Here is a 13,165-nt window from a genome sequence, read left to right on the forward strand (position 1 = left end):
TATGTCCAAAAACGCATCGATCGATCACTAGTTCGTCGGAATTTCCTCGGAATATTCTGACGGATTGATGTTTCCTCGGAATTCCGTCGGTATATTCCGAGGAAATTCCTCGGGAAATTCCGAGGATTTCATTTTCCGTCGGAATGTCCGTCAGAATACCGCTGTTTTCTTGTAGTGATCATATATGGAAGCATTACGGAAATAATTTTATGGAATAATGTACTATTTGCTTGTAGTTTAATATTTAATTATGTACTTTTATTTATAATTTTACTAGGGTCGGCCCGGGCTACGCCTGAGATTTTTTTTTTTAAAATTTAAATGTTGATTGTATATTATTATGTTTATTTTATTTATAAATATTATAATCTATTATAAAAAATATAAGTAGCCAAACTATTGTAAAATCAATTTAAATTATTCATTGTTCAATTACGCATTATAATATTTTTAATATCCATTTTTTTGTTATTAGAAATTATATATAAGGTGATGAGTAGAATAAACAAAAATTATTATTATTTAGTTATGGTGTTTAATTGATTATGTCGAATAAGGTGATACTGTGTCGTTTAGGAGTGATAGAGATGTAAAGCGTGTGCTGATTTGATGTTATACCTATTAGAGTGTGTGTTGTTTCTGTGTTGACTCTTGAGAATGTGTGTTGTTTTAATGACTTTAACTAAGCGTGTTTGTCATCTTACATAGGATCCACATAAAACCTAAATTTATTTACACAAACATTTCTTTTCACGCCGTAAACTAATTCTCTCAACTAAACTCATCTCTTTCAATTGTCAAAGCAACCCTTTGACAGAAACCGTAAACTCATCCCTATCAAATCTTGACTCTGCGTAAATCGAAAGCAAACATTCTTTTTTTTTCTTTTGGCTTTTTGAACTTTTTTGCGGATAACCCGCTAGACCCGCTTGATTGATGCGGGGTGGGTGCGGTTATCGAAATCCGGTCATGCGGGTCTTGCGGGTATAATTTTCAAGTGAAAAATGAGTTTAACCCGCAGCGGGGCGGGTTGAGCGGGGCGGATCTGACCCGCTTCCCAGGCCTAATCATGGGTCTAGAGGAAGCAGCATGATTGAAACAGTTACCAACGGCGTTAGGATGCGTCTCCGTTCTTCACTGCTGTCGTATTAGGGTTAGCAAAACTCAGACTTATTCGGCCAGTTATGCTTTCTTTATCACAGCCCAATAACATGTAAAATAATGAAGCCCAATAAGATGATGTTAATGAAACGCTGCGTTTCTTCTCCCTGGACACGTGGCAGCACTACAAACTTCGACTTTCTGACCTGGCGCTGACGTGGATGCACAGGAGTGAAGCAAACATATTTTTATATATATAGATATTTTAGTGTAAGATTTTTTTAATTAATATTTCTGTAATATTTATATATATGTACTAGTTATTTATAGAAGTTTTATGAATTTACATCAACTATAACAAATATAAGGACCATAGTATAAAATATAAATAATTTTGAAGTTAGGTTTGAAGTTTTACTTTTGGAGAATAATACATTGAAACTTCAAATATAGAGTTTTGGAAACTTGAAAATAGAGTTTCTTTTTGAAGATGCTCTAAGAAAGAGCAAACAAGACGTGAGCTCTTTTATGTACTAGATAGTCTATATTGTATATCCTTGTCATTTGTCAATGTGAGGTTAACATCTAAGCTTTTATATTGGCACTTTTTCTCTATAGAAACTGCTTTGCCTTGGGTAGCAAGTTCGAAGCCCTATTTTTCAACAAAGCAAAAAGACAACCATGTGACTGTCTATTCAAATGTCCTGGAGGAGCCAATTTACCTCGATTGCAACAGTAACCTGAATAATTTTGTACTACAATAACCATGTTAAATAAAGGTCTTACAATTTATTTGTCTGAAGCCTAACCAGCATTTGATGCTAATTTTGCTTCGGAGAGCTTCAGGAGATTCATTTAGCAAAAAAAGAGTTTCAGGAGATTCGCGGGCACCACAAATGTAGTAAATGTCATGGACCACGAATGTAAATCTCATGGACCCTCTCTTTCATTTAAATGCTTGGGTTATTAGCAACTTTTAACAAAGTTGTGCTTGGGTTTTCGAGATAATATATTGATACTTGTGTCATAAGTGATTCAAATTCAATAGCTTTGTGGGTCTGTGTTGAACTGGACTAGAGAGGAGCAAATTGTGAAAATCAAGATAATCTTTTCTAAGGCGAAGACAAAAACTAAGTCAAAACTGTCGCACTCTTCTTTACTCAACCCATAACACATGTGTCAAGATTCAGTTAATTTCAAAATTTTGACCGCCGCATTCATAATCACAGTACTGAATGATTAGTTTAATGACCTTTGACCATATCAATATAGCATAGTACTAGTAAATACCGGCTAGCTACCGTGGCTCCGTTGTGTATGTTTATAGGTCCAACCTGATCCCGGTTCGGTGGAAACTATTTTGAATTTTGCTTTGATTAGACTGCAGTTTACAATTAAAAGACATAACAAGATTAGTCATATGCGATGATGATTGATTATAGTCAGTCAACCCCTAAAAAAATATTGATCGGACCAGGCTTTCAACACTATTGCGACATTGATAAATAATCAAAGATGTCATTCATATGAAGTAATGGTATTATCATAATTAATTTGTAAGCCGAAGAAAGCATTTTCATATAAGAAAAATACCAATGACACTACATTGCTTCTCCTAATATTCTACGGACAAGCTCCATCTACAAATTACAATCACGAAAGAGAAAATATATTACAAAATAAAAGAAAACCAAAAGTACTTTTAACTACACTTTTCTTTCTGATTATTCAACCACAAGCCAAATAAAAAGGCTGAATTTGGAAAAATCCATGAATCTTTAGGAATCACGAGGATTACACTCAGCGCTAGTCAAACATTGACCAGACTCCCCCATCAGAAACTCAACGGCGGTGATGAACTCTACCTAAATCCACGAGCTTCTTCGATCTATTCGCACAAAACGACGCCGCTTCTGCGATATGTGGCTTTTCCAACACCGTTACCTCGCCGGCACTTCCAACAACCTCCGATGGAAATCTGGTTTTCCGTTTAAACGGACAGTGAGGCTTGGCTCTCACCAAAGGACTCAAGCAGAACCTCATTCCCGTCACAATCTTCGTCCTTCCCGGAGTTTTCGTCGCCGGTGTTCTTCTCGGCGTTTCTTCAACTGATTCCGACGGTGGCTCATTTTCATCTCTAGCAGGAGACATTCCACGACAGAAAACTCTTTGTGGTCGACGATGGCCGGAGATGGCGTCTTCTACGTAGCACGCGGTGGTCGGTTGCTTCTTGGAACGTACGGTGGAGAGAAAGGAAGAAAACCACGAAGACTCCGAACCATCGCATGAAAATCTAGAAACCGGTTTACGATCGGAACCGTAATTTATTGAAACCGGTTTACGATCTGAACCGTAATCTTCAGATCTTGCTCTGAATAGATTAGAGATTCTCGAAGCTTTACCTCCTTTAGATTTAGACGATCGATGCGATTCGAAGTCTTTGCATGAGAATCCTAGATCCACCTGAGGCGCGGCGAGGAACCGGCGATCTCCACCTCCGGCGTCGGATTTTCTACCGGTTACGTAAGGAGAAACAGAGCGAGGGAAGATCAGAAGCGGAGGTGGTTTATTAGATTTCCGCGGTTGACGATTGCTGTTGTTATCTTCGGCGGCGGCGTGAGCGGCGAGGGAGAGGAGACGTTCACGGAGACAAGAAGCGCAGACGCCGCCGAGGTTGCTGGTGAAATCGACGGTGTGTCTTTTACACCTCATCGGAGGGAAAGGGAAAATGGCGTTTCGGAGAGAGGTGATGTTTTGTTTGCGGAAAGCCTTTTTTAGTCGCCGAAAGTTTCAGTGAGTTATAGTGATGTGACAGCCTGTTAGATGAGGAGGATCTGGTGGTAAAGATTTTGTCTTCTTCTAATAAGATCTATCTGTTTTTAGATAGAGAGAGAAATGACTTGGAGGAGAGAGATAAAGCATTCTTTGTTCTGTCGGGATAAAGACGGTACCTACGAGAACATCCCTATGCCCCTCTAATACTTCCTCTTTTCATATTAATTTTTATTAATATTTATATTTTTTCTTTCATTAATAATATTTGAAAAGATTAACGTTTTAATTTTGTGGCACATGTTAATAAACTATGTGTTTTCCTGCACCATATATGCAGTAAGTAACTTTTTAAACTTAACTTAAATTTAAAAATAAATTTTATTAAATATTATAGATTTTACTATTTTCTTACTAATATTTAATATAGATTGGATATATATTAAATCAATTTGTATAAAACTAATAAAAATAATATAAAATTGTATAACTATAAAAAATTTAGCCTAAACAATATTTATAAAATTTGTAGATATATAAGAAACTAATGATCTTACGATTAGATATTTAAATTTTTTAAAAATTGTAGAAATTTTTGAAAGCTTTAGTAATACAAATTGTATAATTATACAAAATAATAATATTTCGAAATTTAAAATGTTATATATGAATATATTTATTTTATAGATAATGTATGAGTTGTTACCGTATTTAAAAAAAATTACCAAAAAAAAATATCAATATTAAATGTAATACATGAATTATTACCATATTTTAATAAGTTTGCCAAAATATAAATCAACATTAAATAAAATTATCCATGTCATATTTTTTTCGGAAGTCATGTCATCAATTTCAGTAGACATTTCATATTTGTCTTGTGAAATTGATTGGATAAAGGACATGCGGCAAAATCACTTCACAAATATAGTATAGAGGATACCACACCATTTGTCTATGTATTTTAAAATTGTGTTTAAATTTTAAAATAAAATACAGAATCCAAAATTAAAATATTCATTTTTAAATACCATAAAATTATAAAAATACTTTTTAAAAATATACAGAAAGAGTAGGTTATTTATATAATTTATTAATTATTAAATAAATCTAAATTCATCAAACATAGCAAAAAAATTATAGTTAAAAGGCTAACATTGTAAATACACTTCAAATACATATACTTTTATTATTTTTTGGTAAATTCATAACAAACACAGTATAATCTTTTATAAATAATTCTAATAAATTAAAAATCAGAAATTCCGAAAGATATGCAACTAGTACTTCTTCTTTTTTTACATCGTGCAACTAGTACTACTATAAGTTAATGTGTTTAGTATTTCATTCAACAGTTTACCATTACAAAATATTTAGCCATTTGCATTTAGTCAATTACCATCAACTTTGTCATCGTTATTTTAAACAAACGTGATTAAACTTGTTAGTTTCGGCTTCTTGCAGAAGGATAAATCTACTCATAGTTGACTATTGCTTTATATCTTACCGAACCAATCCCATTGGATTTGAATGGAAAGCGCAGTGATTACCTCAGCCACTGACTTCAAAAACAACAGTTGAACGAGCTATATCCAATGAACATGCATAAATATAATAAATAAATAAAAACCTAAAAGGGAAGCATGTGAACGTGGCTGGTAAAAGCCGACAAGTATTAGGTGAATAAACGAGCCATCGTCGTTTTCCACACCCCACACGAATGTTCGTCCGTTTCTTCAACTACTTGCCACGCGTCCTCCCCAAACCCTTCATGCTGGGCCTAACTTCAGTATTACTTGTTCATTTCATGTAGTACTGAAACTGTATTACTTAGGGTCCACGTGAAACTTTTTTTTTTTTTTTTTGGGCAACCGACGTGAAACTTCAAAATTCGAAAATTCAAACGCGTCTCAAATAAAATAAAGGCAAAAAGAGTAAAAGACTATGCACGCTATCTTATCTTCACTGTTCTTAGACTGGGCCGTATGGTAAAGTAAGAACCAGACCGTACCGAACGAGAGAAGCACAGAGACCAGCCTTAGCTCATTAACGGCGCATGTAAGTGAAATATTAGCCTAATTTTTTTTAAGAATTAATATGCATAAAACACACAGTCTCACGAATTTTTAAAAGGAAAATTTATTAGTATTATTGATAAATTAAAAATAAAAACCGGTTCGGCTGTAACCGACCGAACCAGACAGAGACCAACCTTCTGGAACACATAAGAGAGACGTTTTTATTCTCTATTTTCTTTTCCCATTTTACCCCTAACTTTCTTATTCTGCGTCTCTAAGCTCTCGAAGTCTTGGTATGTTGTTGAATTTTCAAGCTTCTTTCTTCTATTTCTTAACTGAATTTTCGTCTTCGGAACTTTTTGAATTTTCATTTGAAACGGAAGGAGAAGGAAGATGACGACTATGGAGAGCTTGATTGGGTTGGTTAACAGGATACAGAGAGCATGCACGGTGCTCGGTGACTATGGTGGTGGAGGAACTGGTGACAACGCATTCAATTCTCTCTGGGAAGCTCTTCCTACCGTCGCCGTCGTCGGTGGTCAGGTGATTTTTTCCGTTCCAAATAGCTTTGACTTCTTCCTCCTCTGTTTTCCTCTGTTGAGTTGACTCTTTCAATTTTGTGCAGAGTTCTGGAAAATCTTCGGTTCTTGAGAGCATAGTTGGCAGAGACTTTCTTCCTCGAGGATCCGGTTTGTTAAATTCTTAACCTTTTGCCATTTTCTCTTAGTGTGTTTGTTGTAACAAGGCAAAGAGCTCTGTTTTTGTCCAGGTATCGTTACAAGGCGTCCTTTGGTGTTGCAGCTGCATAAGATGGAGGAAGGAACAGAGGAGTATGCAGAGTTCCTTCATCTCCCCAAGAGGCAATTCACAGACTTCGGTATGTGCCTTTTAACCATCTCTATGTCTATATAAGTTATGTACGTGTCTCTTAGCTTGAAACTGGTTGATGTTGGCAGCTTTGGTTCGGAAGGAGATTCAAGATGAGACGGATAGAATCACAGGGAAGAGCAAACAGATCTCTCCAGTTCCTATCCACCTCAGTATCTTCTCTCCTAATGGTCTGCTTTTATCACAGTCTGGTGTCTACTTCATGTAATAGACTATTTGTTTATGGAACTAACATCAATGCTTGACTCCTTTGCCTTACAGTTGTGAACCTGACACTCGTTGATCTACCCGGTTTAACTAAAGTGGCTGTTGGTATGAACTCCTTACCTCCTCTTTGGCTTTCTACGAAGGTTATTTATTCTGTCTTTTATTTTCCAGAGGGACAACCAGAAACCATTGTGGAGGATATTGAATCTATGGTTCGCACATACGTTGATAAGGTGAGAACTACTACTTATTTCATTTGTATACAGATGTTGAGCGTGTGATTTTTTAAAATAAAATTGTGTTGTTTTTTTTGCAGCCAAATTGTATCATATTAGCTATATCTCCTGCTAACCAGGACATAGCTACATCTGATGCTATCAAACTTGCAAAAGAAGTTGATCCAGCAGGTTTGTTTTGCTGCATTTAAAATAAAATAATAATATTTGGTAGCAACTATTTGTCTTGTGGTGATGAATTAAAGCTTTTGATTTTTCCAGGGGAGAGAACATTTGGTGTTCTTACCAAGTTAGACCTTATGGACAAAGGAACTAATGCATTAGATGTAAGCACCTCTTCTATCTTTTTTTTTTTTCACATAACATGGTCTATTTTGAGTGTTAGAAAATTTATAAATATATTTTTTTTGTTGTTATTAAGGGTAGAATTTTAGGGTTTTCTCATGTTGTCAAAGACTTGAAAAATGGTTCTTTTTTGCTTGCTTGAATAAGGTACTTGAGGGAAGATCATACAGGCTGCAACATCCTTGGGTTGGGATAGTGAACCGTTCACAAGCAGATATTAATAGGAACGCTGACATGATGCTTGCTAGAAGAAAAGAGCGTGATTATTTTGACACCAGTCCTGATTATGGTCATTTAGCCAGCAAAATGGGTTCTGAATATCTAGCAAAGCTGCTCTCTAAGGTCTTCAACCAAAGACTTTTCTCGAATTGTTATAACTTTATTTCTAAATTTCCATATGTTCATTGTTTTTTTTTTGTCATTCTGCAGCACTTGGAGTCTGTTATAAGGTCACGTATACCAAGTATCCTATCCTTAATAAACAAAAGCATCGAGGAACTTGAAAGAGAGTTAGACAAAATGGGTAGGCCTGTTGCAGTTGATGCTGGGGTGAGTACTTTCACTATATGAAACCATTTTCTCTTCTTCTTCTTTACTGTGTGCTTTAATCTATTGGTCTCACTCTCACTCTCAGGCTCAACTCTACACTATACTGGAGATGTGCCGTGCATTTGATAAAGTATTCAAGGAACATCTAGATGGAGGGTAAAGCATCATTACTTATCTCCTTATTTGATCATTTTATTTAACTTTAATGTTACACTTGTAGGCGTCCTGGAGGCGACCGTATCTATGGAGTCTTTGATAACCAACTACCAGCTGCTCTTAAGAAGCTTCCTTTCGATCGCCATCTTTCTCTACAAAGTGTGAAGAGAATCGTCTCTGAAGCAGATGGTTATCAGCCTCACTTGATTGCGCCAGAACAGGGCTATCGCCGTCTTATTGAAGGGGCGCTTGGTTACTTTAGAGGTCCAGCTGAAGCGTCTGTCGATGCTGTAAGTTCTTTAGAAGCCTTTCGCTTGAGTTTCTTGTATATACAGGACCATAACAAGTTTGATGCTTTAGGTACACTTTGTCTTGAAAGAGCTTGTGAGGAAGTCAATTGCAGAAACTCAGGTGACACTAATAATAATCCTACTGATTATTTCGTTACATGTATACTCAATCTGTTTCAAAAATAATACTCCCTCCGTTTTCAAATTAGAGGGTTTATGTTGTTTCAAAATATAAAATGTCCTTAGGTTTTAAGATTAACTTCATTGAAAATTGTTCAACCAATTGATTTTTATATTTATTTTTTATAACTGGTTGAACAATTTAAAATTATATTTTTAAAAATGCTTTATAGAGGAAAGTAAGTTTCTTAATCTTTATTCAATAAGCCAAAACATCATATATTATGAAATGGAAGGAGTACATGTTTAATTTTCTCACATATTTAAATATATTAATTAAATGGATAGTTTTTTTGTGATAGTCTATTTTTTATAATTTAAACCAATAAAAAATTCAAAAAAACAATTAATGTTTTTGAAATTTTCAATTAATTAATTATTAGTTGATAAAATGCATTGAAAGTACAAAAAAATATCTTTTTGAAATATTTTTTTTCTCTAAAATATGTATCTTTATGAAATTGAGGAAGTAATGAACTAGAAAGGGTTTGACTGAATGAATCTCTTTGCAGGAGCTAAAGCGTTTCCCTTCACTGCAAGTGGAGCTAGCAGCAGCAGCCAACTCCTCCTTGGAGAAGTTCAGGGAAGAAAGCAAGAAGTCGGTTATTCGACTTGTTGAGATGGAGTCTGCGTATCTAACAGCCGAGTTCTTCAGGAAACTTCCTCAAGAGATGGAAAGACCAGTGATCACCAACAGCAAGAACCAAACCGCTGCTTCTCCTTCTCCTGCAACACAAGACCAATACGGAGAGGGACATTTCAGAAGGATAGCATCGAATGTGTCTGCCTATGTCAGCATGGTTTCAGACACTCTTCGCAACACCATTCCAAAGGCTTGTGTTTACTGTCAGGTTAGACAAGCCAAGCTCGCGTTGCTTAATTACTTCTACAGTCAGATCAGCAAGAGAGAGGTAAAAAACTATATACTAAAAAAATAAATTGTCTCTAAACTCTGTTGGATTCTATACGTGTCAAAAACTTATATATATATATATATGGTCACAGGGGAAACAGTTGGGAGAGTTACTAGATGAAGATCCGGCATTGATGGGTAGGAGACTAGAGTGTGCGCAGAGGCTTGAGTTATATAAAAAAGCGAGAGATGAGATTGATGCAGTTGCTTGGGTTCGATGAATAAATCCCAAAGTGTGTGAGTGTCTCTGGTGGTGGTTTTTGTGATTAGAAACCTACGAGTATATCTCCCGTGCTTTGCACGGTTCTTGTTTTATAATTTACAATAGAAAAAATGTTATTCTGAGAAATATTATTTTGAATGTTATATAATTCAGTGTGAAAAATGTTATTTGAGGGTTTATATTTGTTGGTAAACTTAAAAAAATAAAATTCTGTTGTTTACATCTTTCGATAGTCCAATATAAACACAAGATAAACATCATGTATTAATCTATTTTTCAAAACCTAAAAATAATTGATAATGAAAGTCAAATTGAGGGACACAAAATAAGACTGACATACAAACTTATTAATTGTATTCATTTTGACTATTTCTAAAAATAATTAAAAAGAGGGCAGTGTGGAAACAACAAACTTTAGTTTTTTTGACCTTCTTCTCTTAAAATATTTTTGTTTCCGTAAGATTCTTTTACGTTTCTTCATTTTCAATGCTATACATTTTAGTTTCTAAAATAATCTACAAATAAGAAATACATAAAAAGCGTATATATTTTTATCTCAAAGTAAACAAAAGTAATATCCTATTTCTTTAAGATTTTTTTTTTGTCATCTGTTGGAATATATTGGATGTTATTTCAAGGTTTCTCCTTACATAATAGTTACGCACTGTCAAGAATGACAAAAACTACTCATGAGAATACAACAATCTCCCCTACAAAAATCGCTCCACAAGACAGTTACTATACCTCATCCAAAAAATACCTCCAAAAATCTACCCAAGCACCTAAGCAGAGGATGATACTTCCTCATTTTCAAAGCAACCTAAAAGCCACCCAGGTAGTCCTGCTGCCACGTATGACTGCGTCTGCCCTCTTTTGGTCACCCCTTTAGCAATGAGGAGAGTTCTTCTGTTGTTTGCACTCTCTTCCTTCACCACTCTTTGCTCTCTCTTCCTTCACCACTCTCCACCATTCAAGTCCACACAATTTACCCAAAATAAGCTCTATCTCTCCTTTGAAGTTAGGCCAGGCTTTAGGTCTAAGAACCATTTGAGTTATGCCGCCATCATCTAAGGCAAATATCACTTTGTTTTGGTGATGAGATATGATACTTTCCACTGACCAAACCAAGACTTGCAGTTTTGCGTCATGAAGGCTACCAACCCAGAGAAAGCCCTTCTCCCATGAAGAATCACCTTACCTTTCTCATCCCTTAAAACCCAAGCTCCTCCAACCAAACAAGTGTCTTTCATCCAATCGACGCCAATGTTACATTTGAACCAACCCCTCGGAAGGGGAACCCATATTTTCTGGCAAGCCGTGCCATCAACTCATTCTTCTAAGTCCTCCTTTTGATCCTCCACTTGCGCTAAACTCCACATCTCATACTTCACAAAAACATTTTCCATCAGCTCAAGCAAACCAGATTGTTCCTGTTCTTCCAAAGAAACCAAGTAATCCATGGCAGAGCATTACGTACCTTGCTTGGGATTGATTTGTTAGACCCCATTGGGAATAGGTGATGAATGTTGGCGTAGTGAGATGTCAAATCAAAGCCGCCTGGGGGAGAAGGAACATTCGCCGAAGTCCAAACTTGGCGCGCAACATGACATGTGAAGAGGATGTGATTGATTGATTCTCCTTGGAACCCGCAGGCTTGACAACACGGATCCAACTTGATGCCTCTCTTCACAAGCAGTTCACCTACAGAAATCGCATTGCTCAAGGCTCTCCATAGAAAAGTTTTAATCTTAGGAGGAGTCTTGAGTTTCCACGCCGCACTCTTTAACTCATTTAGAGAGGGCAGGGCTTCAGCTTCTCTGATCTCTTCTTCCCTCACCATTCTGTTTTTTATAGGCCTGGGCATTTCGGGTATCGGTTCGGTTCGGTTCGGGTATTTCGGGTTTCGGGTAGTTCGGATAGGGGCTAGAAGATCCATTTAGTACTTGACCTATTTTCGGTTCGGTTCGGTATTTATAGTTTCGGATATAAAAATATAGGAACCGTTCGGGTATTTGAGGGTATTGGTCCGGTTCCGGTTTCGGGTATTTCGGTTCGGTTCCGGTTCGGTTCTTCGGTTCCGGTTATTTTGCCCAGGCCTAGTTTTTTAGCCAATACCCCACCGAGTAGCTTCCATGCTTATTGTGCTGCCACACCCAGAAATCATCTCCCTCAAAGACTGGTTTCATTGCCATTATCCTTGTGACGTCTTCCTCAAAGAACAGATCGTGAAGGATGTTTAAATTCCAGCATCTATTTTCCTCGTCAATCAACTTATCTACGCAGAGCAAGAGGTCGACAAAAATGTTTTTCATTAAAGGTCTCCTCATCACTCCACCTTCAATCCAAGCATCAACCCACACAGACACTGTCTTACCATTGACAATCTTCTTTTTGATGCACATAACAAGTAATTCCTTGCCAAACTGAATGTTCCGCCAAGCATAGGAGGGTCTAGGCCCGTTTGCGGCAGCTAAGAACTCGCCAAAGGGGAAGTAGCGGCTCTTGAAAACTTTGGCAAAAAGAGATTCCAGCTCATTGAGGATCCTCCACGCCTGTTTGGCCAGTAACGATTGATTGAAGCTTTGAATATCTTTAAAGCCCAATCCACCTTGATCCTTTGCCAGTGATAGTTTCGACCAACTCAACCAGTGCAGCTTTCTCTTGTGCTCTAAGGAGTTCCACCAGAAATCTGCCATTTCTCTTGTCAAGTTTTCACAGGACGTCTTCGTTAATTTAAAACATGACATGGCATAGATTGTGATGTTAGGAGTTTTCAAAGCTCCTAAGACAAATGTTGTAGTATAAAAGATTGTCAAACCAGTTCTGAGAGATATCAAAGCACCGAGAATGCAAGTAATCACTTAATCTAAGTGCAACCAATGATTTAGATGAGTTTTTAAACTATAACTAACTAAAAGGAATAACTAAATGATACTTTCTTAACTATGGGAAAAGAGAACTCATGGATGTAGGGATTAGACCTCGGGTGATCAAGTTTCGAACTAAGGATGGCAAACGATCAATCAAACTATCAACCTTAAGCTTAGACACAATCCTAAACAAACTCTATGTCTAGATGAATGTTCATTTACTAACACAATTCAAACATCAAATGTCTTTGGTTGAATAATATGAAAGCAATCATAACTAGCAAGTCCAATGGCTATCTTAGCACCTCTAACAACAAATGTCTTTGGCAAAGTATGCTAAAAGCTAGGAAGAGTTGTCTCGGGCATTTCCTCGAACACCTTTCGGGTGAGAAATGCCTAAGGATCAACAACTGAGTG

General features: G+C 36.5%; 2 protein-coding genes across 4 annotated transcripts; one reads left to right on the forward strand and one right to left on the reverse strand.

Annotated features, from left to right (window-relative positions):
* Positions 1-2,650: 2,650 nt before the first annotated feature.
* LOC106339463 lies at positions 2,651-4,032 on the reverse strand. Its single transcript, XM_013778282.1, has one exon. The coding sequence runs from the start codon at positions 3,811-3,813 to the stop codon at positions 2,944-2,946; it is 870 nt and encodes a 289-aa protein (XP_013633736.1). The 5' UTR covers positions 3,814-4,032; the 3' UTR covers positions 2,651-2,943.
* A 1,876-nt stretch (positions 4,033-5,908) lies between these two features.
* LOC106336988 (dynamin-related protein 1E-like) lies at positions 5,909-10,057 on the forward strand. 3 transcript variants are annotated; one of them, XM_013775995.1, is made up of 16 exons: positions 5,909-5,931; positions 6,275-6,434; positions 6,517-6,580; positions 6,661-6,768; positions 6,848-6,949; positions 7,041-7,091; positions 7,158-7,219; positions 7,303-7,393; positions 7,484-7,548; positions 7,715-7,909; positions 7,997-8,116; positions 8,202-8,272; positions 8,337-8,562; positions 8,633-8,683; positions 9,255-9,653; positions 9,742-10,057. In XM_013775995.1, coding segments are annotated over exons 1-16 (1,902 nt in total). In that variant the 5' UTR covers positions 5,909-5,929; the 3' UTR covers positions 9,877-10,057. The 3 variants fall into 3 exon arrangements, with proteins under 3 accessions (XP_013631449.1, XP_013631450.1, XP_013631451.1); XM_013775996.1 differs by having other exon boundaries at positions 5,912-5,931; positions 9,748-10,057; XM_013775997.1 differs by lacking the exon at positions 5,909-5,931 and having other exon boundaries at positions 6,194-6,434.
* Positions 10,058-13,165: the final 3,108 nt, after the last annotated feature.

This window comes from Brassica oleracea, chromosome C4 (genome assembly GCF_000695525.1).
Source record: "Brassica oleracea var. oleracea cultivar TO1000 chromosome C4, BOL, whole genome shotgun sequence".
Taxonomy (NCBI): Eukaryota; Viridiplantae; Streptophyta; class Magnoliopsida; order Brassicales; family Brassicaceae; genus Brassica; species Brassica oleracea.